The following is a 25,481-nucleotide window of genomic DNA, read 5'->3' as shown; positions in this document are numbered from 1 at the left end:
TGTGCAGAAAATCCGGCGGCGGCGTCGGTGTTGTGAGCGAAAAATACTGTGGGCTAGGGTGGCCCAGTCGGCCACCCTGTCCACCCGGAGTGGCCACCCTGTGACAAACCTGATGTGCAAGTGTAGTGCTCGGCCTCGCGCAGTCCGCCGTGTTCGAAAAATGACCCAGAGAAGCGACCTAGGTTGGCTACTTAGGTCGCGTGACCTTGTGGCGTCATCACAACCTGCCCACTGGATTGACAGCAATCTGACCACCGTGGCAGGTGGTAGTTGAATTAATGATTGGTCGCGAAAGATTTCTCGGAAAGTGCAACTTGGGTTACACAAGCCCCACCTGTCATTGCAGGGTATATATAGTGGTGCATCCCTTAACCGCTGCACTATTCAGCTAGGAAAATTAGAGAACTGAAACAAAATCAGTTCCGTGCACTCGTCAGCCGTTGCAGTGAGTGAGTGAGTGAGTGAGTGAATAAACTTTATTGCTCTAATAAAGGAGTCTTGCTGCTTGCCCGAAGATTGCCGATGTCTTCCAGGCTGAGCGTGGTTGGCGCCCCTAGTCCAAGGCGCCACTGTCCCTGGCCATCCGGCATGCGTGGCTCATTAGGTCTCTTTGGACCCTGAGCTGGCTGCTGGTTAGCCTGTCCTCCCACTGCTCCGCATTTGGCTCTTTGTTACCTCGGAAAGCTACATTGTGTATGTATTCCCATGTGATAGGATACAGCGTGGGGGTTGCCCCGCGCCACGGACATGTATCCCTATACTGCTCCGGGTCAGCCGTTCCAGTGAAAAAATTGGGGCAAACTGCGAGGAAACGGTTGCTCGAGCCCTATATTTTTCTGACCTTGTTACAATCGATTATACTTCCTTATCGTGGTCTCGAGTAATCGGTCTCCCAGGTGAAGAGTTAAAGGACATCATGGCTGTGTCCAACGCGCGTTTGATTGATATTATCGGAAAATTTTCGTTTCTAAAAACTGAAAATTCCTTTGATTGTCTTGTGTGTTCCGTGTGACAGTTCCCATAATTCTGCTTATTTCGTGTAGCTCCTATGGAAACCATATGGAACATATATGGAACATATGAGGGGGAAACGATCTATGCGCGGAAAACTAATACGGAAAGGTTGAAATGCGTAAGGAGTCTACGCATCGTCATGCACGTCATACAATAATCATACGGAAACCATATTGATAGAAAAAGGGAACTATACGGAAAGCGCAATTAAGGAATTAAAGCGTCCGGATTTCGGCACATTTTCTGCATCATACGGACTGCGTATTCCATAATTCCCCGTTCAGGGCTCATAACAAATGTTTCGTTAAAGGGAGACATTGTTTTGAGCACTTCGCGCCTGTTCAGCGACTCGGCACGTGTAAATGGATCACAAAATAGCTGTTTTTCTTCATCATTTAGCCCTTCCTCGCATCTTTATCGTGTTTTATTACTAATATCATCTTTCTTATGACTTACCGAATGTGATTCAGGGCCCCTGAAAGAATTACAACGAGAAACCGAGAGGTCTTGCCTGTACTTCTGTGTCCCGATCGGCAGCTTCTCGCCAGACCATCATCACTCCCAGCCAACACACTCACGTGTCCCTCCATTCGCAGCTACTGCGCGCGTCACAGCCCTGTATATTCGTGGGCGCCTCCGAGACCCTTGAATTATTCATCCGCGCTCCTCACTCCCATCCGAGTATGCAACACGGAGCTCTGAGGACGTCGTCACTTCGCGTCGTCTGCGCGAACGCACTCGGCTGCGGCGACGGCAGGGGGGCGGTGACATTTTGCACAAAGAAGAGCTCCATTCGCGACAGATGCTCGGTCGACATCTGTCGCCGCGTTTATATATGCCGGGTGTGCCGATGCGTGGCTGTGTGCAGCCTTGTTCGAAGAGGCAGCAGTAACGTCGCGCCAATATTTTATTTTTATTTTCTTCCCACAGCGCGTACACATCGACCCGAGTTGGTGTCGGCTTTCGTTAGGCTCTCACTGGCGACGCGAAGTGGATTCCACGAAACCCGATTGTCGCTGCCCGACGTGTGCTGACGCGAGCGAGTGTTGCTGGCTCTCCCCTCGTGTTCGCAACGCGAATCTCTTTATCTCCTATCTAGCCTCGGATTCACGTTGTGCGCATGCCTGCATGCCCTCTTTGCTTGTTGGGCGTCCACGTTTGCATGTTGGGATCTGTGTTGTCACTGTCCGCGTACCGTGCCCAGTGAATCGAGTTGAGCGTGCGCAACCGTTGCGGCTCTCCCACAAAAACGAAGTCATGTGTCCGAACTGCTGTCTGTGGTGTTGAAGGGACGGTGCTTCACTTATTTGCATTTCGTTCTTCTTTTGGGAACGAAGTCGGCTCTGGTTGTGTGGCACGTATTGTACAACTCTTCAGCGGAAGCTACTAGCATGGTGCGCCGACTTTCTACAGGTGTGCTTTTGTCACGTGCTCAGGAGTTAAACACAGACCTCGAACTTCACTCGGCCGGCACTCGTTACTTCTGATGCGCAGCCGCGGAAAATAATAATAATAATAATAATTGGTTTTTTGGGGGAAAGGAAATGGCGCAGTATCTGTCTCATATATCATTGGATACCTGAACTGCGCCGTGAGGGAAGGGATGAAGGAAAATAGACATGCTGGAGCATTATTTGTGGGCTCGAGTAAGCTTTTCCAGCAGCGTCATCACCACTCTGTACGCCTGTGCAGGACCGTTAACTGCGAGTTTACTGCCAGCCGGGGAACTCTGAAACTCCATTCAAATCGGTTTATTTCAAAGCTGAGAACAAAAAAGGTGCTCCATTATGGGATGCAGGGGACTGGAATATCAGTTTTTTTTTATCTGTCAGTTTAGTTTGGTGCACAGGTCTGGCATAATAATAATAATAATAATAATAATAATAATAATAATAATAATAATAATAATAATAATAATAATAATAATAATAATAATAATAATAATAATAATAATAATTCGTTTTGGGGAAAGGAAATGGCCCAGTATCTGTCTCATATATATCGTTGGACACCTGAACCGCGCCGTAAGGGAGATTGCCGTCTTGGTCTTGTGTATATGCGGACTGTGAAATAAAGGCAGCTGTGTGGGTGGGTGTTGTTTTCTTTTTTCGCTTCAGCTACTGAACTGAAATGTCACACTGACAGCGATTGTTGTCCTGAGATTCTTGCTTGGAAGGAGTGAAGTTCAGAGCTTTTTTTTCTTCTTTGCCTCTCTCATCCAGGTTGAGGTTGTTGCAAGCTACCGGTGGGGCTATAGCCTTGCGCATTCTGCGGGTACCCATACAAGAATTTATTTAGACAGTCTATACGCTGTCCATAGACTTCTGTCAATAAAGTCCATAGACTCTCTATAGAAAAACACCAAAGAATAGTCTATAGGCAATACAAATCCTACACTCTTGGTAGACATTTGTCTATAGACAGTCTATAGAATATGAATACACACAAAGAAATATCAATAGGAAGGCAATAGAGTCAATCAGAAGTCTATAGACTGTCTATAGACCATTTTTATAAGGGTAATTGCTCCACCGTGGCGACGTTTAGTTGCTGAATATGGTCCACAAAGCAAGCACATACCCGAGACCTGACTGATTTACATGGCTATAAACGCGGTCACCCATAACAGTCAGTAGTCAACCCCTGCTGTCACCATCTGGAGTCCAAATCTGTGTCTTGGCATAAGTTTAAAAGAAGGCGTGCAGCCTCCTTTCTACACGACTATTTTCCGCGCGGGTAGACAATGTCCTGAAGGGAACTGTGAGGGACTCCTGTCTTCTTGAGGGAAGCGAACATCACATACCTTTCCGGGTTGTACTCTGGGCAGTACATAATATAATGTTCGATATCCCCGCACGCACCACATAAAGAACATAGCGGAGACGATGCCAGGCCCGTCTTGTACATCCACGCAAGGGTACGAGCAGAGCCTGTGTGAATGCGATGTAGTAATGTGGCCGGGGTCTTTTGAGTCCCTTGGTCACACATGGCTTTCCATGGGTGAACTCCACATGGAACTGAGGTGACTGAGCACCGTTTCTTTGAAGAGTCTCTAGACATCTTGAGGGACTTTTCTTTGTCGCGGCAGTATATCATCCCATCCGCTGTCAGCAAAGGCAGGAGGCCTTTTTATTGTCCTGCTTTTACCTCCGCTATCTGTGTGCGCGCATGCCCTGCCTTATAAAAAAAATTATTTGAACCGAGTGTCCATAGACTTTTGTCAAGTGTATAGACTTTCTATACACAAACGGAATAGACTAGTTTATAGACAATAAAATCCTGTAGACGATCTATAGATTTATTGCTACACACTTCAGTAGACTTTTATACATAGACAGTTTAAAGACAATAGACAAAAGTAAATATCTATATGAAGGCAATACTCTATAAGAGCTCTATAGAAAGTCAATAGACCGTTTCTATAAGGACTAGACGAGTGGAGTAGTGCGCCGGTAGGGGTTAAGTCGAACTCTTTGACCGAATGTCGCTGTGTCGGTGTTCGAGCAAAAGGGTTCCTTGTTGCTGCTGAGAGGATGCGTTGCTGATTTCGTCGCGTTTCTCAACGAGTCAGTCGCTTGAAAAGATTTCTCACCTCGCTTGTCGCGTCGTCTGCTGAAAAAGAAACAGTTACCCTACTGACAAAAGTTGTCTTCTGCTATCGTGATTTAACAACTATGAATTCTATAGACGCCAAGCCGCATCCTATCGTCTGCTTACTTTTCGTCGATACTCTCCAGGGGCAAACTGAACTCGTATCATTGATCTATAACGTTTATTTCCGCAGGAAAAACTGTCCTCAGTGCAACTGGCAACCGAGCGCCGACAAAGCTTTTGTATAGAACGAAGGCATAGTTTAAAAGCAGAGCTTAGGTCAGGTCCTCTACGACAGTTTAGTCGCTGGCGTCATGTTAGCATATTTATTGTTTAAATCGACGAACCTAGTATAGTTCGGAGCAGTGTCAACATTGATCGTAGATGTCTGCGCTGTTTTGATCACCTGTTCAAGCCTGGTTTATGCAACGTAATTTATTGCAGTTTTTTTCTGCTCGTCATGGCCAGAACGTTGCTGCCTCCAAAACTTGCGCGTTGTTTGTCAAAAAAAAATTAATCAATGAATCAATAACGCTTATTTTCTCGTTTATCGCGAGCTGGTTCGAGGCCGAGACCCAAAGATACGTACTTAAAACTTAGCTAAAACTTTTCTAGAGTCCAACACAGCAACTGCGGCAACGTCAAATAAAAATGGCACCAATAACGGCTAACAGCGGCGAGAGTAAAAACAGCAGCAGTGTTAGCATCGACAGAAGCAACAACAAGATGTCGCACAACTTAAACATTCAGAAACTGTTTGGATGTATCATATTACGTAAATGCAGCCGCAACGCACATAAGAAATACCAGAGTATCAGCAAGCTTACAAAACGCAAGACTCGCAGTACAAAACTCCCAACAAAGGAAAGTGTTCAGCTCTGTTTGCAAAGAGAATATTAAGACCTGTGAGAGAGTGAGTCATCATTTCAACTACATTTAGGAAAAACACAAGAAATGAACTAAAAGACCTGGTTGCTTCAGTTCTTTGCACACGTTGTATACTGCGTTTTACTGAAGGCCGCGAGTTACAGACCGCCAATGTCGCGAAGCTAGAACCGGAATGATCGACTTACTCCAAAAACTGCAATATTTGATGCTTGCAGCGAGAAAGGTCTCCAAAAGTGAAACAACCGTTACTCCTATGGATTCATCGCTCGTAGCTCTTGTAAGCGGCCGATATAGCACAGTTGATAAAGCCGTGCTTTTGCTTATTACTGTAAGCAAGGTGTACTGCAATTGAAACGCGTACCAGTTTGCAGGAACAAGACCTGCGCATTTCCTTCTCGCTTCTGTATACAACCTGGCTAATGATGGGAACTGACGCAATCCGTATTTTCGAGCAGTATGCTCGCCTCACGCACAATAGACAGCTTTTCGTCCATCGATGCCGCGTAGCGGAATGGGTTGATGGCACCCAAAGCGTTTGAATACGTATGTTCGCGTTTCAACTCATGCTCGGCACATAATTGCCGAGCAAAAAAATTATGGGGCGCCTTACGCTTTGGCGTCAATTGTATGAGAGCCACCGCTGTTTGCCGAGGCCCCGCGGAGCAAGAGCTTACAGTTGGTCGGCGCGAACGGCTCGTGAAAGGGGCTGTCTGTCGACAGGTTTGCAGATTTTGTGCACTATAATAATAATTGGTTTTTTTGGGGGAAAGGAAATGGCGCAGTATCTGTCTCATATATCGTTGGACACCTGAACCGCGCCGTAAGGGAAGGGATAAAGGAGGGAGTGAAAGAAGAAAGGAAGAATAGGTACCGTAGTGGAGGCCTCCGGAATAATTTCGACCACCTGGGGATCTTTAACGTGCACTGACATCGCACAGCACACGGGCGCCTCAGCGTTTTTCCTCCATAAAAACGCAGCCGCCGCGGTCGGGTTCGAACCCGGGAGCTCCGGATCAGTAGTCGAGCGCCCTAACCACTGAGCCACCGCGGCGGGTTAAATTTTTTTTTGTTCACAACTGTATCGCTTTGGAGGTGAATGAAAGGAAACGTGTGTGTGTGCGTGTGTGTGCGCGCTCGCGTGTGCGTGCGTGCGTGCGTGTGTGTGTGCGTGTGTGTGTGCGTGTGCGCGCGCGCGCGTGTGTGTGTGTGTGTGTGTGTGTGTGTGTGTGTGTGTGTGTGTGTGTGTGTGCGCGCGCGTGTGTGTGTGTGCGTGTGTGTGCGTGTGCGTGTGCGTGTGTGTGTGTGTGTGTGTGTGTGTGTGTGTGTGTGTGTGTGTGTGTGTGTGTGTGTGTGTGTGTGTGTGTGTGTGCGCGCGCGCGCGTGTGAGCGAGCGCGTTTTTGTCTGTGCTATGTTTGTGCGCGTTTTTGTCTGTGCTTGTGTTATGTTTGCGCGCGATTATGTTTGCTTGCGTGTGCGCGCGCGAGTCTGTGGCCGCGATTTATTTAATACCCAGTCGAGAAACAACAAAAAAAAGTTTATTTCACAAGACATTTTCGTGTTGAACTTGGCCATGAACTTGTAACAACTGAATTTCTTTTATAGTAACTACATAATTTTCTGTAGTATAGTGCTGTCGGTTGTTGTAGCGACAGAACCACGGGAACGTACGACAGAAAAATACTGAAGGAACAGAATCGACATTTGACCTAGTTGGTATTGCATGTTGTAAAAATATATAAAGCGCACTCAGGACAACGGACAAGGAAGACCTAACAACACGAGCGCTGAAAGATGTGTCTGAAGAAAGATGTGTCGTTACGAGAAGGCTACAAAACATTTTGTTGTATTTTGGGTACAATTGTGGCTTTTTTGTGACTCCGTAATAGTAATATTACATATTTCATTACATTATTACATTACATTCATTACATATTCTAGTCTTAAGTGCCATCCGTAATTTTTCTTTGTTTCTATGAGCAATAAATGGATGTTATTATTATTATAATATTTTATTGCGTATAATAAGTACAGTACAATGAAACGGGCCTGTCAGACTCCAGTGGCTTGAGGGACTTCGCCCCGCAAAGCCGGCAGACGGACGTGCAATGTCAACGTAAAATGTGAACGCAATATCAACAGAAAATATCAAATCAATACTAACACGAAATGAGTGACCAAGGTGTAACAGGTTAGGATACATAACATCAACAAGAAATAAAAGTAAACAACAAGGAACGAGTTAACACAATGATAATTCAATACTCCGTGCCTTGATAACACTCTCTCTTGTGTCGGATAGGTACTACATCTCTTGAGGACAGACAGTGACTGGGGAAGGTAGTCTTCTGGCCCACTCTTGTTTTTTGTGCTCGTTAAGAAATGGCAAGTGATGCTCTGACTCGAATTTGGTTTCGATTGACCGTTAAATACCAACGTGAATTTCTTCGCCATTCGTGGCGCCTTTCTGTGAAGCCCTTGTCCTGCAGTGGGCAAAACTTTACTGAAATACGACTCTGATGTAACGGTCGTGGTGGTGCTACTAATGGTTGCAATGCCAGCTGGACAGTATGTACTGTGCACAGATATTCCTGCCAAGCTAGCAAAAAGGTACAGGATTGCGCTTAAGTCTGCTTAAGAGCGGAAATGCGAAGGCATTTCCCTGCTCTCTCTTTCTCCCTCAATTTTTAATGTATTTTATTTTATTTATTTTCATTGCTTTTTATTTTATATCTTTTGGTTTTATTTTTCAATTTCTATTTTCCATGTTTTTCATTCCTGGTTCATTTATTTCATTACGTATGTGTTGCTTATGCACTGTTGCCTAATCAACTTTTAATAATAATAATTGGTTTTGGGGAAAAGGAAATGGCGCAGTATCTGTCTCATATATCGTTGGACACCTGAACCGCGCCGTAAGCGAAGGGATAAAGTAGGGAGTGAAAGAAGAAAGGAAGAAAGCGGTGCCGTAGTGGAGAGCTCCGGAATAATTTCGACCACCTGGAGATCTTTAACGTGCACTGACGCTAATCAACTTTTACATTTTACAGTTGTAGACGGAAGTCTGCGGACGGAAGTTATGATTGACAGTTCGTGCGGACAAGTTTATGGAAAATAAAAGAAAAAAATCGAATCAACTTTTACATTTTTGTTTTATTTACCATAAACTTGTCCGTATGAACTGTCAATCATAACTTCCGTCCGCAGACATGCATCTACAACTTCCGTCCACGTTACAACATGAGCTAAGGAAGGCTTAAACCTTAATATGACAGGCGTGTGCCTTGAGACTCCGGACGTACACGAGACTCATGGTTCCTTCCCTCTGGCGCAGGCTGTTCCAGCGGCACCCAGAGTACCAGAAGCTGTTCTCGGGTTTCGCGGACGTGCCGCCGGAGGCGCTGTCCACCAACCCTCGGCTGGGCGCCCACGCCATGTCCGTGGCGTACGCCATCACGTCGCTGGTGGACACCCTGGACGACGCCGACTGCCTGGTGGAGCTGGTGCGCAAGATCGCCATCAGCCACTCCCGGCGGCCGGTCACCGTCACCAACTTCGAGGTGCGCGCGCACACTGCACGCCCCAAGCAGCGCAGCTAATCGACCCAATATTGGAAACATATCGGCAAATACTGGTCTCACACTGGCCCTTTGTGGGACCAATCATTTCCAATATTGTATCCAATATTGTGAATATATTGGAAAATAATGGTCCTACAAATGGCCAGAGTTATACCAATCACTTCGATACTGTATCCAATATTCGAAATATATTGGCAAATAATGGTACTACAAAGGGCCGGAGAAACCAGTCATTTCCAATATTTGGCTGATTGCCTGTGTTGCTTTGCAGGCATCTCGTGTGCATGGTAACGCGTAGACTATATGGCCTTTACTATGGTGCCGGATTGGGCGGCAGCAAGGAGGGAACAAATTTACACGGCTTCGAAAGTCGGTAAAACGATCGCTTGCGCCCAGTATGGCTTAAATTTAGATTCGGGCTCAGTATAATTTTAGAAGTTGCCACTTTATACATTACCGGCGCCCCCTGGTGCTTTTCTTGCTTACAAAACAACACTTCAGTGCTTATTCAAACAAGAGTAGCGAACTTTTGATTTTACATAGTAGTCCTACGTGCTTTTCACGGTGGTGGCCCTACCGACCATTGCTGGCCAGCGGCCATGGAGGCAGTCAGGCGCTGTTTGCGACGTTTTGCGTATTTTCTAAAAATACAATTTCCATTTTGGATATACTTGGTCCTCTGGCATTGGTCACTGTTTTTCGATGACGTTGGCACGGCTTTCAAGACTACGTGGGAAGTGACCTCACCACTGGCCTGTTGGCGACCAGGCGTCGCCATATCGTGGCCAATGGCGACGTCCGGCCGCCAACGGGCCAATCGTTCGGTCGCTTTCCACTGACGCTTGAAAGCCGCGCCAACGTCACCGAAAACAGTTACCAATGCCAGAGGACCAAGTAGATTCAAAATGGAAAATGAATCCTCATAGAATAAGGCCTCCAAATCCCGAGAAAGCTCGCTTTGGAACTGGCTCGCTTTAGTGCTACGCCGTTTTGACGTATTCGTGGGCAGGGCGAACATAGTGGGAGGTCAACGGGGAGACAGCAGCCAATCGGCGATCGCGCGAGCTTAACGCTAGAGGGCTTCCTTTCTTTTGAACTTGCGCGGGAAGCCTATTGCACGGCAAAACTAGTTTTCGTGTTCCTGTGATACGATGGCAGTGGCGGAGCTAAAAGGCTGCCGTTTGAGTCTGCGCGCTTTGCTGCGCTAGCGTGAGCTGCTAGTTGAGCTCATGCAGCAGTAGAGTTGCAAGTTGGTCTAGCTGGTGAACACACGTTGCAGAAAAAAAGCTGTGCTTGCTCGCTACTTCAGCCGGCGTAGCAATCCCTTCGAGAGTCTGGCATCTGTGTCACGCATGCCGTACTTAGGGTACTTCGATATTTAGAGGCACCCTAGCTGTACTGAGCGCGGTTGTTCCCTAAACCGTGATGTCGGAACACCTCACATCTACACACAACCAAGCAGCACAGGTCATCGGCCCAATATTGCAACAGGATGGTCCCATCTTGGTCCTTTTTAGGGCCAACTTTGCCAATACGGTTCCAATGTTGGGCCAATTACTTGTGCTGCCTGGGTGCACGTGCCGAGGTCATCCTCCAAAGGCCTGCTATCGAAAAGCGCCAAGCGAACGACCAACGCCAGCTCCTCGCGTGCGTATACCTGTAGGGCTAACAGCGATTGCGTGGTCCACCGTCTTGGTGACATGACGGGAAGCACAACATGGAGAGTCCCCGAGTCCATGTTTCTGGAGTCACTGTGATTGGGCGTGGTGTTAATAACGAGGCAGTATGAAGTCCGCTCTAGGTGTCATTGCTATTAGCGTTGGCCTCATTCGGCGGTGGACTTTCACTGATCCCCATTGCCTCCGGTTACGCGCCGGTTTCTAGTGGGAACGATCTTTCTCCTGGCCTGGTACAAAGCTCCTCTGGGATGAAGAGTCTTTGACCTCAGGCCTCCTGCAGAGCAAAAAAACACTTTAGCCCATGTAACCCCGCCATTACCTCTCCTTGTTTCCCTTACCTTCCCCTTCCTTCCTGGAGTGCTTGCCTTCACTCGGGCTCGGCAGACCATCAGCGGGCCTTGGCGGAGCAAGTGCTCATCTTCACTAGACCTTAGTGCTGGCCTCAGTTTTTTCCATTCTCCTTCCTCCTTTAACCATGGCGCTCTATGACCAAGCTGCCCTTCGCGCCATTAAAATCAAATCTTATCCGGTTTCTGCGCTGACCTGTGAGGTTACTTTCCCTTAATCCTCTTTCTCCCGAGATATACTTGCCCTGACAGCTCAGAGTCTTTGGGATACCGAGCCTGAAGTCGCGGTATCGAATCCCGGGTGCACGGCTGCATTCTGGTAAGGGAGGTGTGCAGAAAAGCCTATGCAGTGTTCGATGCATGTCCTAAAATGCCCCAGGTGGTCGAAATTAATCCAAAACTCAACGCTACGGCGCTAAGGTTAGGGACATAAACCCCTCGTATGAGCAATTAACCAACCTTACCCTTTCTCTCGGTTCTTTCGCAGCATACGATGGCCGTGATCGTGGACACCCTGAAAGACCGGCTAGGAAGCAAGATGACGCCTGCAGCCACGGCCGCCTGGGAGAAGACGCTGAAGCTCGTGGTCAACGTCGTCGCGGACGTCTTCAAGGAGGTCCGGCGAGACTAGGACTCCACACCACGTCCGGCCACTGCTCGAGCGACGGCAGCAGCAAAGCAACAGCGCCACCTAGACTCTATTATGGGTGGCGGTGCGCAAACGCACGCCCGAGCTTCTCAGCCTTCGCTGCGGGCCTCGCAGGAGACAGTCGACGGACTATGTCCACGTGGTTCTTGCATCGCTTTGAGCGCGGCCATGCGAATGTTAGCGGCACATGCTTCTTGAGTTTGGTTGCGAGATGCTTGTACATCTTGGGCGGTTCGCGAAGATGTCGCAACACAAGCGATAATGAAGTTCATTTTCACGCTTGCGAGCGCTGAAGTTTCGCGAGTGTTTATTAGAGGAAAAGACGTCGCTTCATGCTGTAAGTACACCGTGGAATCAGTGTTTGCAGGCCTGCATCGTCAGCGCATGTGTGACCCGCGTTGTTGGCAAACGTACGGCTGCTCACGTGGGGGCTCAAAATGTGTATGTTCGCCTGCGTAAAGACAGTGTGTCTAGGTGGCGTTTCGCAGACGATAATTCATTCCCGCGAAACACTGGCGTCAGATGCGACGGCAGAGAGGCCGAAGATAGCAGGGATTTCCGATGCATCTCGTGTGGTCTAGCAACGCTGTGGCGATGGAACCGGTTTTGGCGCTCCTGCAAAGACTGTGTGCAGGCTAAAAAGTGTGTTCGCGAAGTTCCTTACGCTTGCCGGTTGGACGCGCGCTTTTCAAACTTCAGTTATGGCAGAACGACGTGGGGGAACACATTTCTGTGAGCGAAAATCTGCCAACACGGGTCATTCTTCCCTAGCAGCACAGGGCATATCGGCCAATATTGGCAATATATCGGCAAATGCTGGCTTTATGTAGTGCCTGTATTCTCCAATACGTTACCAATATTGTGAACATATCGGCAAATGTTGGTCCTTTGTAGGACCTGTATTTGCCCATACATTTGCGACATTGGGTTAATGATCTTTCCTGCTTGGGTCTATACTTAGTTTTCCGGTATCTCAATGATGCTACGAGGATTTTACTGCTTCTTTTTATTTTTCTTGGATGAGAGCGCACATGCACACTGTACACAAAACGAATACTGCGGTTTCAGCAGATTTGTTTGTTGTTTCACAAAAGCTGGCCTGTCGCTTTTACTTCTTTTACTGCAGGCGATATTGATGCGTCACGCAGTCGACGTGCTTGGTTCAATCGTCCGTTCATAGCGACTTGAAAGACAGCTGCGTTCCGGGACAGACCCACATGCGAATTCTAGCGCCCCCATTGTCGGGCTACATACACACATATCTTATAGTGTCCATGCTCCATATCGCTCACTACGAAATGCTTTGGAGCGCCGACAGTGGAGTCACGGTGTCAGCTCTTTGCGCAACCCTCTTGTCATTTTGCTCCAGAGCAGTACTTCGTATCCTGACATATCCCACGCAGGTCAACGCGTCGAAAGAGATTGTTTAACAAAATGGAGCTATTCGAGCTGGATGCCAGGCTATCCAGATAATGCCAGCGCTCCCGATAATGTTTGCACAGCAATTCACCTTTATTTCTTTTTCCCGGGCTGAAAAGTAATCTATTATTTGGGCTCCTCCCACCAGACTGTGCAGCCACTCTTGCGTTGTGACATCATGCTCTTTCGTTACAGCAAAAGCCAGAACTTGGTGCTATTAGAGCATGCGCCAAACTGCTGAATCTGAACCGTATGCATTGAGTCAACAACACGGTCCTCCCAGCGGTAAATGCGGGCAGCCCTGTGAGAGAAGCAAGCTTAACATTTTTTTGTGAAAAGATTGGCTGCTTGTGAGCGAGGACACGCTTAGTATGACATATTTAACGAAGTTCCTGGTGCTTTTGCAGAGCAGACGTAATTACATGACGCTCCATGCATCATTTATTTGCTCAGGACCACTTTTGGCAATCGGAAAGCCGAAATAATAATAAAAAGAAAGCATAATAATAATAATAATAAAGCACGGATTAACATTTTATGGCACTCTGATAGCAGTGTAGTTTTTGTGATCATAGCAGTAAGGATTTAAACTAAACTGATAATTTGACTCTACAGAAAAGATTACGCGGTGTTTCTCGTGACGTGGCGGTCCATTACTCCTTATATTCATCGCGGTTTTCCGCGGTACCTTTGATACTTCCGCCATCCAGACCTTATATAGTTTCGTGCATTTAAATTTGTTTTGAACATCGAGGAAGGGAAAAAAGGTTTGGAGAGGACGTTACGTCACATTATTTGAAGTCGGACTTGAGGGCTCCCCCTCGCTACTTGCCTGCCGCCAACCAACTTGCGCATGCGCAAAAGATAATGCAGCAGACGACGCCGCTGCGCCCAACGCTACTATTGGCTGTGCTGTTGGCCAAAGATTCCCAGCGGTCCCTGCGAAAGCACGTTACTTCCGGCATATTTTTTTGGCGTGCAGCTCGGATAGCGAGGACCTCTACTATGATTTCTCTCCTCCGCGGTTTTAAAAAAACTCTGGACCGGCTAGCAAGACGTCCTGCAGTTCTGGTCAAGCCGATGACTGTCCGTTCCTCTCGCGATTTCCGTTTCCGCTTCGATGCCTGCGCCGCTGTGTAGACGGCGCGGAAAGAAGCAGAAGAAATGTAGCAGATGACGGCTGCCACTACGCTAGCGTAACTTTTTTTTTTTTGCGAACGCGCGCAGGCGCTCCTGCGGTCCAGGCTTAATCACGTTATAGAAAAATAAAAATGCAAAGGAGGCGATCTGCTAACGGAAAACTAATTTGCTTCGCGATACCTCAAGCGTGAATTCGCGCAGCTGGCGGGAATCGGTGTTAAGAAAGAAAGAAAAAAGGGCAACCAGATAATTCAAAATCTGCCCAAAGTAACGTACTGTGCAACGAAGACGTATATCGTACGCGGCTTCGTCCGTTTGCCTGTCAAGACTAAAGTTCGAAGTGTTCAATTATTTCCAGAGTAGCTGAGTTCTTTTCTTCGTGTCGTCCGTCTGGAATACCTTTCGGAGTGCAGTGAATCTCGTCGGCGGACTTTATAATATTCGCTGAATTTCCACCAACAGTGTCGACATTTCGGAGTGCGTAGAAATAGCGCTCAGACCGTGAGTTAAAGTTTTATTTTTATTTTTTAATGTGATAGCATTAGAATTGACGTCACACTCAAAATCCGCCGTCCGATGTCCCGAAATTCGCTGATTCGTCGAAAGAGTTCACGTGACCGTGTGACGTCATCACAACATATCCTGATGTGTCACCCTGATTGGTAGAGGAAGGTCACGTGACCTTGCGACGTCATCACAACCTGCCCACCTTGGCAGGTGACAACCAGGCCACTAGTTTGTGAGCAACCTACCGACAGTGTGGCAATTAATGATTGGTCGGGAAATTCAAGTGACCTTTGACTGACAATTATAAAGAAAATGACGCAACTGACACACACAGAGTTGCAGCAGGAGCTGTGAGGAATGTGAAATTTAATGCTATCTGTACTATGTAACTGATCAAATCGAAATTGTTACTTTATTTCGTTCAATTGCAGTTTATATCCTAACTACCGACGGATCCCATCGTAGTACACCTTCTCACCGCAGGGCTGCGTCATATTGCCAATTACGGCTGCACATGCCCATCTCGAGTTTGTGACGTCACGATTAGGGTCGCGTAGTGCTTACGGCTTTGCCGGCCCAACAAGACTGTGCAAAAATATGAAAACAGTTGAGAAGTATTCGCTGCATAGCGATCGCTGGGAAAAAGTGACAGGCCAGCTTCTTCCCGTGGATATATGGTTCGACACCTCGCCACGGCGTTGCTATGACGATCTGTAGTCGGGTGAAAAACAGCCCCAAACAAAAAGGCTGATGCGTCGCATTTCACAACAGCTTAATCTAGAGGAGACGCGGGACCAGCACATGCGTAGTGGTGGAACTCTGGAAAGAGGTGCGCATAATTGTTCTTGCTGCTAGATGATACGATAGTGTAGACAGCCATCATGAAGGAACTGTTGGATCGTTTCAATGACGCTCGTATACGTACAGGTGATAGAAGTATTAAAGAGAACCCTGCACTCGTACTCAACAGCCAAATTCCCCAAGCAGCACGATTAATCGGCCCAATATTGGAACTACATCGGAAAAGGCTGGTCCTGTAGATGACCAGTGTAAAGCCATCCATCCCCAATATTGGGCCAATCACCTGTGGTGCTTGGGTTGTTTCGATTTCTGCGCCGAGCTTGAAAAGACATTAAAGGCATCGTGCCTAAAGAAAGAGTAACGCAAACAAAAAAGTTATGCTGCTCACTCCACCTAGGAGTGATCGCAGAGTTTACGCTAAATAGGCGTTCCCCTTAATATTGCTTCGACCTGTACAACGCCGCAAGCGATGCGAACAAATAAACAGGCGTGACGTTTCGGCCACGGCCGTGAGTTCACCGAGCACAGCAGCCACCAAAGAGGAATAGCAACGCATTTATTCTCGTAAATGGGAGCAAACACGGTTCATATATACAACTTTGGTGTGAAAAGGGAGCGTCAAGTTTCACGCGGATGCATTGTTTACATTTTTATGTGGAACCATGTAACGCGTTTTCTTTTTCGTTTCGATTTATTTTTCACTAGCAGTAGACAGACCGAAAACGCCATACGGTTCTCCAAAGGTTTGGGGCCAACTGCATATATACATGTAGCAAGAATCGGTCATCCGTCGCAATGTTCCACATAAAAAAAAAAAGCCTCGGTAAAATGTCTTCAGGCCACGTGGATAGCTTTTGAGCCGTATAGTGTAGATCCTTTACTGCAGCCCTAAAGATGAAATTGTCTCAAAAGATGATGACGAAGGTTCCACTAACACTTAGAACTATTTAGAGCTCGACAGGTGCCGTAGGATCCCCGCTACACGGCTGAAAGGCAGCCAATGAGGCCTGGATACTTTTGACCACTGGTTTGCAACATTCGTAGGCATCCCTTGACAAGTGCTGAAAAGCGTTGTCTATACCACCACCACGGAAGGTCCCCGAGGGCAAGTTCTTCAGTGTATTCGACCGTTGTTGCATATCACGCTGCGTATATGGTTAGAGGACAATCCGAAAAGAAAAACCGCGCGATGAAATAAAACATATTTTGCGTTTGCGGAGCTGTCCTTACTAACGGCTTCTCTGGGGGCATTAATGAGTACAAATCAGGCACAATATATCATTTTATTTTACTTTTTTCTCCCGTGTAATAACGCGGCGTTTTATTATCGCGCTATTCTCCTGCGTTTGATTTCGTGCCTACTACCAGCTATGTGTTTGTTCACTACCACCAGAAAAAACTGAAAAAAAAACGCGTTTGCTGTATAAATTTTTCCATACATACATAAAAGACCGCTATATGTACTTGAAATAAATTAATGTTTTTCGAAAAAAAAAAGTAGTGGTATTGTGTTCAATTTTTCGCATGTTACGGTGTTCGCACCCAAGACGGACGGAATTTTCATAAAAGCAAATGGCTGTCTTGGATTTCGGAGATCTAAACACTGCGGCTTATGCTTCACATGATTTGAGATCCTCTGGTGCCGCAGTATACAGAACAGCTGGAGAATGACAGTTGACTTTATGTGCAGGGAGGCTGAGCCAGCGTCTCTGCTTGGCTGCTTTTAGAACAATGTACATAATGCTCGGGTCGTGCCGTTTATTTTACCCGTTATCCCAACACATGCGTAGATCCTGTTAGTGCGCATGAGGCAAAATTAATGTGCACGCAACTCTCAAACTAAAGCAGAGACACAGTACACTCCACACAAATTCCCAGGAAGTAAGCCAGCAAGTGCTTCGCTTTTCCTTGAGACAAGCCTCACACTTTAAAAGAGTGTCAACACACATCATATACCCTGCTTTTGGCGACACAGTTGGTTTACGAAAACGAACGACGCCACTGTGCGTTCCTTCTGTTTCCTTCGTCAGGTATAATCGGGTTATGGTGGTGGAAAAACCAAGCCACTCACGACAGACCCGTCCCCAGGGTCCAGACAAACAGAGGGTTCCGGAAAAAACGTCCCAGAAGAAAATATCCCTGGAAAAACATCCCCCTTTCCCGAAGAATTCACTCTGTGGGTAATTTTTCACTTGGGGACTTTTGTAGCGACAGCTACATTACAGTAGCATTTCGAGCCTTCAGCGTGGCGCCGTGGCTGATCACGTGGTTGGTCACGTGACCAAGTTACACTCGGCCAGCTGTATATAGCTACCGCGTCACTCCAGGTTTAACCAGAGCTAAACCATCGCCAATTTTTTTCCCAATCGGGCGCTTCCGCAGGGGTCTTTTTTCCGGGGACATAACTTCCGGATACTTTTTTCCGGGGACATTTTTTTCCTACACCCGACAAACAGGACTCTGGACTCTCGACGCGTGCAGCTGCAGCATGCATGCTGTGACTAGATGAGAATGAAAGCGACCACTGACGTACGCAGCGGCTCATCAGGTTTGTACGCGACAATTTCTCCTCCTTTTTCATTTTTTTTTTTTTTGCTCTGGTCTACGACACCGATAGACGCTTGGTGAAGATCGAAGTTAGCTGCCTGCGAGTAGGGGAGATTAAATCCGCATGACGTCACCGACGTCACACACACAGCTTCCACTGGCATGTTCGATGTAAACAATAATAATTGGTTTTGGGGGAAAGGAAATGGCGCAGTATCTGTCCCATATATCGTTGGACACCCGAACCACGCCGTAAGGGAAGGGCTAAAGGAGGGATTGAAAGAAGAAAGGAAAAGGAGGTGCCGTAGTGGAGGGCTCCGGAATAATTTCGACCACCTGGGTATCTTTAACGTGCACTGACATCGCACAGCACACGGGCGCTTAGCGTTTTTCCTCCATAAAAACACAGCCGCCGCGGTCGGGTTCGAACCCGGGAACTCCGGATCAGTAGTCGATGTAAACCTGTTTAGGAAAGCACGCATCCTTTTGACTGGCACGTGGTTCCCATACACGGCAGCCACTCCAAGCTGGTTTGGAGTCCGACCCGCGGCGGAAGAGAGATGCAACCAAGGAGCGCGGTTAGGGTTAGCAACCAGCGCTTTTCCGTTGCTATAGTCCTCTCTTACACGCCTGGAAACGCTTTTAAAACTTCGGCTTTGGCTAGTTAGTGAGGCATTTTGTACGCTTAATCGCGCTGTATAGCTATGATAGACCGAGGCCTGCGCAACTGTTCTTTCTATCGTCTCTCCTTGTCCATGCTAACCGTAGCGCAATTAGGTACACAAGAGTGAAAGCGCTGCTCTGAGCGCGTGGTCGCCCGAACTCTCCCCACACGGAAACCACGAATGAGGTCTCTGTAATAAACGCAGAGCGGAAAAACAAAATTAGGCAGGAAGCGACGGCCGGGAGAGGCGCTGTTCTGTGTATAAATGCACGGAAAAAGTACACACATTTCGGGCCAGTTGGCGCTGTCGTCTAGAGAAACACGCAGCGCGATAAACAACGACTTCTGCATGACTGAACAGCGAATGTCTTCCTGGGAAGCGAACACCGCGAAAGACGAAAGGTATGGGCTGCAAGTTGACCGTCCACTGACGGTGACCGTCCTGTCTTTTGAAGTAATTTAGCGCAAAGGATCACGGGAACATGGCGGAAAAATCGCAACAAAACTAGCGCTGTTTTCTTTTTGCGATGAAATCACTTCGAACGACAGCATGTATACAGTGTGTCACATTTAAAGGGAACATGGGAAGTAGGCTTCACCGTGAAGCACGTTCAGGCTCTTCCTCCTTGAGCTCTCCGCACCTTATTTACCCTTCGCGGTGAAACCTACTTTTTCTCAGCGTTAAGAAACGGTTTAATCACTACTTGTGTTCCCTCTAAGTAAGACGCATGCTGTATAGCCCGCGCCAAAGTTTATGGAAGGCGACTCTGTCGAAGAAATTTTCTCACATAGCGTATTGCGTGACATTTAGTAGCGCACTGTGCAATTCGCACAATGACAATTAAGCTGCATATATCCATTCCAGGATGCATGCAAAGACGACAGTTAAATTGATCTTTTTTTGCTAATTTTGCCTTCCACGAACTTCTGACTGCGGCCATGCTATACTCGCTTTTGCTATGCTATCCTGCAAAGTTCAACCCTCCTTTGTCGTTCGCGATGTGCACTTGCCAAAATGCTCCCGTACCAACTGGCACAACCGTTTCTTGCAGAGATTTAGGTATAGGCGCACGCTCAGTAATCTGCTACGCGTGACGAATGACACGTGACACCCTCCTATTTTCTCCCCCCCCCTCACCCCCAAGCTCGCACGTTTCCCATCAGTAAAGCTTGGCGAAAGCGCAGGGCATGACGGGAAGGGTGCCTTCTTCACTTAACTGTGTAACCTTGCGTAAGAGTTCAGATATGGGCGAGAGACAATGCGCGCCCTCTGGCGATAGCAGAGACTGGTGACAGCAGCGCCAACAATCTGCAGTGGTCGCCAGAAACCGAGTGCGAAGGCGGCGGGCAGTCACAGCGCGGCTATGAATCAAACCTCTCAGGGTGGCCAGAACAAAAGGAGCACTGCGGGGAACAAAGGTTATAGCACAGGCACATCCTTTGGAAGGCCTGATGCTCGTCAATAGAACGGCACAACAAGAGGCGCGCAAAGTTTAAAGGCTAGCGTTACCAGCTACTCCACTTTTTGAAAACACGTAAAATGTTCCTTCGTCAATGCATAAACACCGCCGTTAAGCTACAATATTTTGAAACACGAGAGGCCTAGGATAGTTTTCAGTTCTCACAGTACTTGGCTCGACACACACTCGTGGTCGGAGAATAGCGAAACGGCCGACATCCGAAAGATACCCTTCCTGTCACGTCCACGTTAGCTGAACAGACCTGCGAAGCGACAGTGTCGACAAAACCACCCTGCTTTCCTCGAGATCACTGGTTAAAAGGAAAAAAGTATAGGGAACAATCGCTGAAGCCGGCGTTGTCACCTTCGCGGTTAAGACGGAAGGGACTCTCTACCTGTCCTGAAAGAGACCTGCGCCCATATCGGTACTGTCCAGTCACTAAGTCGCAGACGAAGTTACAGGCGCAGCCCATAGTTCGTACCTCGCAGGGTCTGGACCTTCGAAACAGTGGAAGCAGAGTCGGGCCGTTGCCGTGAGTGGCTCATGTGCCAAACGCATCTACCACGGTACCAGCTGCCACAGCAAAAGAGGAGGAAATAGCCTTACCCGCGTTCCATGTAGTTGCCCAGATTTTTGGTTTTCGGCAACTCAGCGCGCTGCACCTGAAAGTTGATACAGCTGCACTCTGTACACAAATCAACACGATCGCGACCGTCAACCCAACCTCAAAGCGCACACGGTAACTGGTCCGATGTAAAAGTCATCACCGTGAACCCGGTTCGAAGTGGGTCTTGAACCACACACGTCTACCGCAGCTGTGTAGGTCTTCCGCACCAATAAGTTCCTTCACGCTTCCGTCTTAACCCTATTCCTCACGGAATGCCTCGACTGAGGCTTGGGTTTGTCCAATAAGGTCGACACGGGCGTGCTGAAGGGGTTCGGGAGGCTGGCGCAGAACCTGCACCGCGTATCTGCAGCGCCGGCGCTGAGCAGGAGCAGGCAGCGGTCGTGCCTCCAGACACCAGTCTTGTCGAGCCAGGCCTGCTCGAAGCGGGCGCCCGGAAGGTCCCTTCGGGGCAGCCCTCCGCTGCACACGGTGCGAGCGTGGAAGTCCTGCAGCGTCTCGGCGATCTCTTCCACGGTGGGCGGCGGTGAGCCCGCGGGCAGCACGGTGACCTCGACCTCGCGGTCCAGGACGTAGCAGTTGATGCTGTAGCCGGCCGACGCGGACTCCACGATCTGCAGGATGCGCCGAGTGAACGGGGGCCCCGCCGTCGGGCTGCTCATGAGCTCCACGAAGCAGAGGCTGCGCGCGTTGGCCTCCATGTCCACGTCGTGGTGGTTCCAGGCCGGGCTGGGCAGCAGGACCTGGTCGGCTCGCAGGGCCATGCTCAGGGGCATCCGGACGGGGCCCGGGTGCGGTTCGTTCGCCTTAGCTCCGCTTGCCTTGAGCACGTCCTTGACTGCCGCGGGTTCCGCGAAGCTGGCCGGGCTTTCGTCCGATGAGCCACTCTCCCTGGAGTCTTCCGAAAGGACTTCGTCTTTGACGGCCAAGTTCGTATCAGTGTCAGATCGTTCTACTCGTTTTGGTGTGACAACGGCAGGCTTTGGCGGCGGGGCGGGCATCGTGACCTTGAACGCTAAGGCGGACGACATCTTCCCAGCGTCTCCTGGCGCGGGCTCTTTGGGCACGCCTTGTATAGAGGCGTCGGGACGGTTCGCCGGCTTCTTGATCAAAGCCACCGGCATCAGCAGCAGCGTAGACGTCGAAGTCTTAAGCGTCAGAGGAGGCAGCGCAGTGTTCAACGGCAGCGGAGTCGACGGGTTCATTGGCGTGAGAGGGAACGTGCTCTTCAATGCCAGAGGAGTCAACGGAGCACTTTTTGGCGTCAAAGAAGACAGTGTGGTTTTTAGCGCCATAGGAGCAGTCGTATTCACCTGTGTTGAGGACAAGCTGTTTAGTATTACAGGTGTGCTCATCTGTGTAGAAGAGGACAAGCTGTTTAGTATCACAGGAGTGCTCATCCGTGTTGAAGAAGACAAGCTGCTTATTATCATTGGAATGCTCGTCTGCGTCGAAGACAAGCTGTTTAGTATCACTGCAGATGAAGCACTTTTCGGCTCCAATGAGGGCGGCTCAGTGGTCTCAACTTCGGGTGCGGTGCTGGTCTCGGTTTCAGGGACATCCACATCCATCTCAAGCGGTAGCGCCGGGCTGGACTCTGCAGGAGACGCCATGCTGTCGGTTTTTGTCCGCTCTGGAGTGTCCTTGCCGCGCTCTTGAGTATTTCCTTCCGCTGACTTGGGCGCCGACATTTTTGCGTTCGGCGCACCGGTGCTGAGAGCCTCTCCCGAGTCAGGCGTAGTGAGTGGCGGTGGAGTCAAGAGGCAGAGCGACGGCACGGCATCTGGGAGCAGGACGGGCTTCTTTGGTTGCTCGAGCAAAACGTTTCCCTTGTACTCGACGAACCACTTCTGCTTTTTGATGGCGGTGCTGGGAAAATGCCTCTCGCAGACGTAGCAGTCTGACGTGAGCGGGCGGTCGGTGCGCCCGATGGCTTTTGCCCAAGCCGTCAGGCGTCTTGGGTCCTTTGGTGCCCTGAAGGCTCGAATTCGCTTTTCGCTAGGCTCATAGCCACTCTTGCAATTAGGCACAAAGCACTTGCGGCCATTTCCGTTAATTGACGTCACAGACAACACCGCCCCAGCAAACGCGGAGTTCAAAAACCGCGCCAAAAGCACAACAAACAGTTTCGTGGCGCCAGCTGATGAGTAATGGCTGAAGCTTTAACACTCCAACGCGAAGCTCCATAGCCCGAAAGAAAACTCGCGCAGCTCGGCCTTACGAGAATGTTTCACCTCAAGCACTGCACCTGTAGGCTTCTGTAGCAGTCGATGTAACGAAGCAAAACGTATCTCCGCACGAATCACCGCTGCCGATAGTCCTCCTCGCGTCCGATCGTGCTTCACGCGTGGGCTGCTTCGCTCGACGATCGATGCGATCTCGTCCAACTCACGCTACCAGCGCATCCATCAGCGTCGCCAAGGCGGCAGCATCTCCGGAGTTTCCATCTTGTCACAGCTGCTTTCCACTAACGTTTTCTCTCATTACAGGGACAGATCTCTACTTGTATTTACCGTGTCGGCAGCGTCGAATCGGTGCTTCCTCTCGGCACCGCTAGAAACCGCCACTGCCGCCATCAGCAGTGAATTAGTGTTGCCAGCGGAAAGAAGCCTGTTCTGCTAAATGAAAAGGCGGAAGGGCTATTGTGCATAACCGCGGCGGCTGCGTTTTTATGGAGGAAAAACGCTAAGGCGCCCGTGTGCTGTGCGATGTAAGTGCACGTTAAAGATCCCCAGGTGGTCGAAATTATTCCGGAGCCCTCCACTACGGTGCCTATTCTTCCTTTCTTTCACTCCCTGCTTTATCCCTTCCGTTACGGCGCGGTTCAGGTGTCCAAAGATAAATGAGACAGATACTGCGCCATTTCCTTTCCCCAAAAAACCAATTATTATTATTATTATTGTGCATAACCCCTTCGGCGACAGTGCTTTTACTGACTGCCTTTGCCCCACTGTAGATACAACTATAGTGAACTAGAATACTCGTCTAGTGGCGTGAATGGGAGGGCGCGGGCGTGTTCTTTGGCGTAGGCGCCACCAGATGGCGCCACTGTAACTTTTCTAGCGGCGCCATCGCTGTTGTTTTAGAAGCTTGTGTAGGTTTACCGCATCGTTGTAATGATAGGGTGCATAATACGCTCCTAGTTAAGAAACCTGCATGCCATTGGCTTCAACTAACTTCAACGTAACCTCCTAGGCACCTTCTTTTCCTCACCGTGCCCCTTTGAGCATTTTGGCGATGATGAAAAATCGCGTCGCTCTATGTCGTCTGCTACCGACAAAGGGCAATGTGAGATGCTCACATTTTTGCTGGTGGATGTAATTTGTTTATGTGCATCTCTTACTAAGCTGATTTTGTTTACATGCGACTATTGAGCTACCCTAGTGATTCATCTGTGAGGGCACTGTACGAGTGATCTCATAAATAACTTTTCCACATTTAAGGCGTCAGCGCGTTACGGAGCTCGTGTCGCAGAAGAGCCGGCCGGCGTCTTTGGCCGTGAGCAATAATGGCGCATCTCAGTGGACACCTGAACCGCGCCGTAAGGGAAGGAATTTTCCTTCCCTTACGGTGCGGTACGGGTGTCTAACGAGAATTGTCAGACAGGCGTCATTTCCTTTCCTTAAAACAAATTTTAATTTCAATTTCCTTCCCATATATGGCCCGGTTCGGGTGTCCACCAAGATATGTGAGACAGGCGTCCTTTCCTTTCCTTAAAAAAATTTATTTTCACTTTCCTTGCCTCACGGCGCGGTTAGAATGTCCACCAAGATATGTTTCCTTTCCTTAAATTATCCGGGCAAGGGGTCGCACCGAAGGACGAAGGCGTTCCGTGGATCCCTTGGCAATGCTGCAACGCGTACGCTGTCGCGTCCTGCTCTTAAAGGCGAAGCTTAAGCGTCCTCCAAATTTTCCTGAAGCGGTTCATCGGACTCAGAAACACATTTTATTCACAAAAATTTACAAACGATTAAAAACATATATTCACCCCAATTTTAGGCAAGGCTTGCATTGTAAGTGCAAATATTTGTAAAATAAAAATTATAGCTAGCAAAGCTTGGCTTCCTGGCAGGCACATTCTTCGACGAGCAACCAGCCGAAATTATGTAAAATGGAATTTCACCCTAACAGGTCCTTTCCAGGTCTAAGAGCGCCGACTAATTTTCTGGTACTCAGAATCTTTTTACTTCCAGTTGTTCAAAAATGGAAGATGGTTTTGTTATGTAAAAAGTAGTGGTAGCTAGGCACTACAGCAGTGAGCTAGCTCAGCTGCCAAATTTTCACAGTGGTCAGAGAGCCAGATCTCTGTTTTTGCCAATTAAACACCAATATCAAGGGTACTGTCTGCATGTAGCTTTATAGGAGGCTAGAGCATGCCATGTAAGTATTTTCCAGGTCAGCTACAATTTGTAGAGGGGGCCCTGCAGAGGGACGACGGTCACCCGTGTCGTTCATGCGAGTGAACTCGGCTGGCTTGAGTTCGCTGTCGCTTCTTTAATCGGTCATTAGAAGCAAATTCAGACAGCCTTCACAGCCTGTCTTCAAGACGCCATTTTATTTTTTTGCTACAT

At 48.6% G+C, this 25,481-nt stretch overlaps 1 protein-coding gene and 1 long non-coding RNA gene across 2 annotated transcripts in view; one reads left to right on the top strand and one right to left on the bottom strand.

The window, feature by feature from the left end:
• LOC144101815 (uncharacterized) overlaps window positions 1-1,708 on the bottom strand; it is a 53,619-nt gene extending 51,911 nt beyond the window's left edge. The window contains exon 1 of the long non-coding RNA XR_013308067.1: window positions 1,471-1,708. This is a non-coding gene — a long non-coding RNA (uncharacterized LOC144101815). The remainder of the gene's footprint in view (window positions 1-1,470) is intronic.
• The window catches only part of LOC144101814 (globin-like), a 103,242-nt gene extending 90,071 nt beyond the window's left edge, over window positions 1-13,171 (top strand). The window contains exons 2-3 of the mRNA XM_077635032.1: window positions 8,826-9,051; window positions 11,586-13,171. Coding sequence (XP_077491158.1) covers window positions 8,826-9,051; window positions 11,586-11,729 — 370 coding nt within the window. The 3' untranslated portion in view covers window positions 11,730-13,171. The remainder of the gene's footprint in view (window positions 1-8,825; window positions 9,052-11,585) is intronic.
• The last annotated feature ends 12,310 nt before the right edge of the window (window positions 13,172-25,481 follow it).

Source organism: Amblyomma americanum, chromosome 8 (assembly GCF_052857255.1).
Source record: "Amblyomma americanum isolate KBUSLIRL-KWMA chromosome 8, ASM5285725v1, whole genome shotgun sequence".
Classification (NCBI taxonomy): Eukaryota; Metazoa; Arthropoda; class Arachnida; order Ixodida; family Ixodidae; genus Amblyomma; species Amblyomma americanum.
This window is presented reverse-complemented; position numbering and strand designations above follow the sequence as displayed.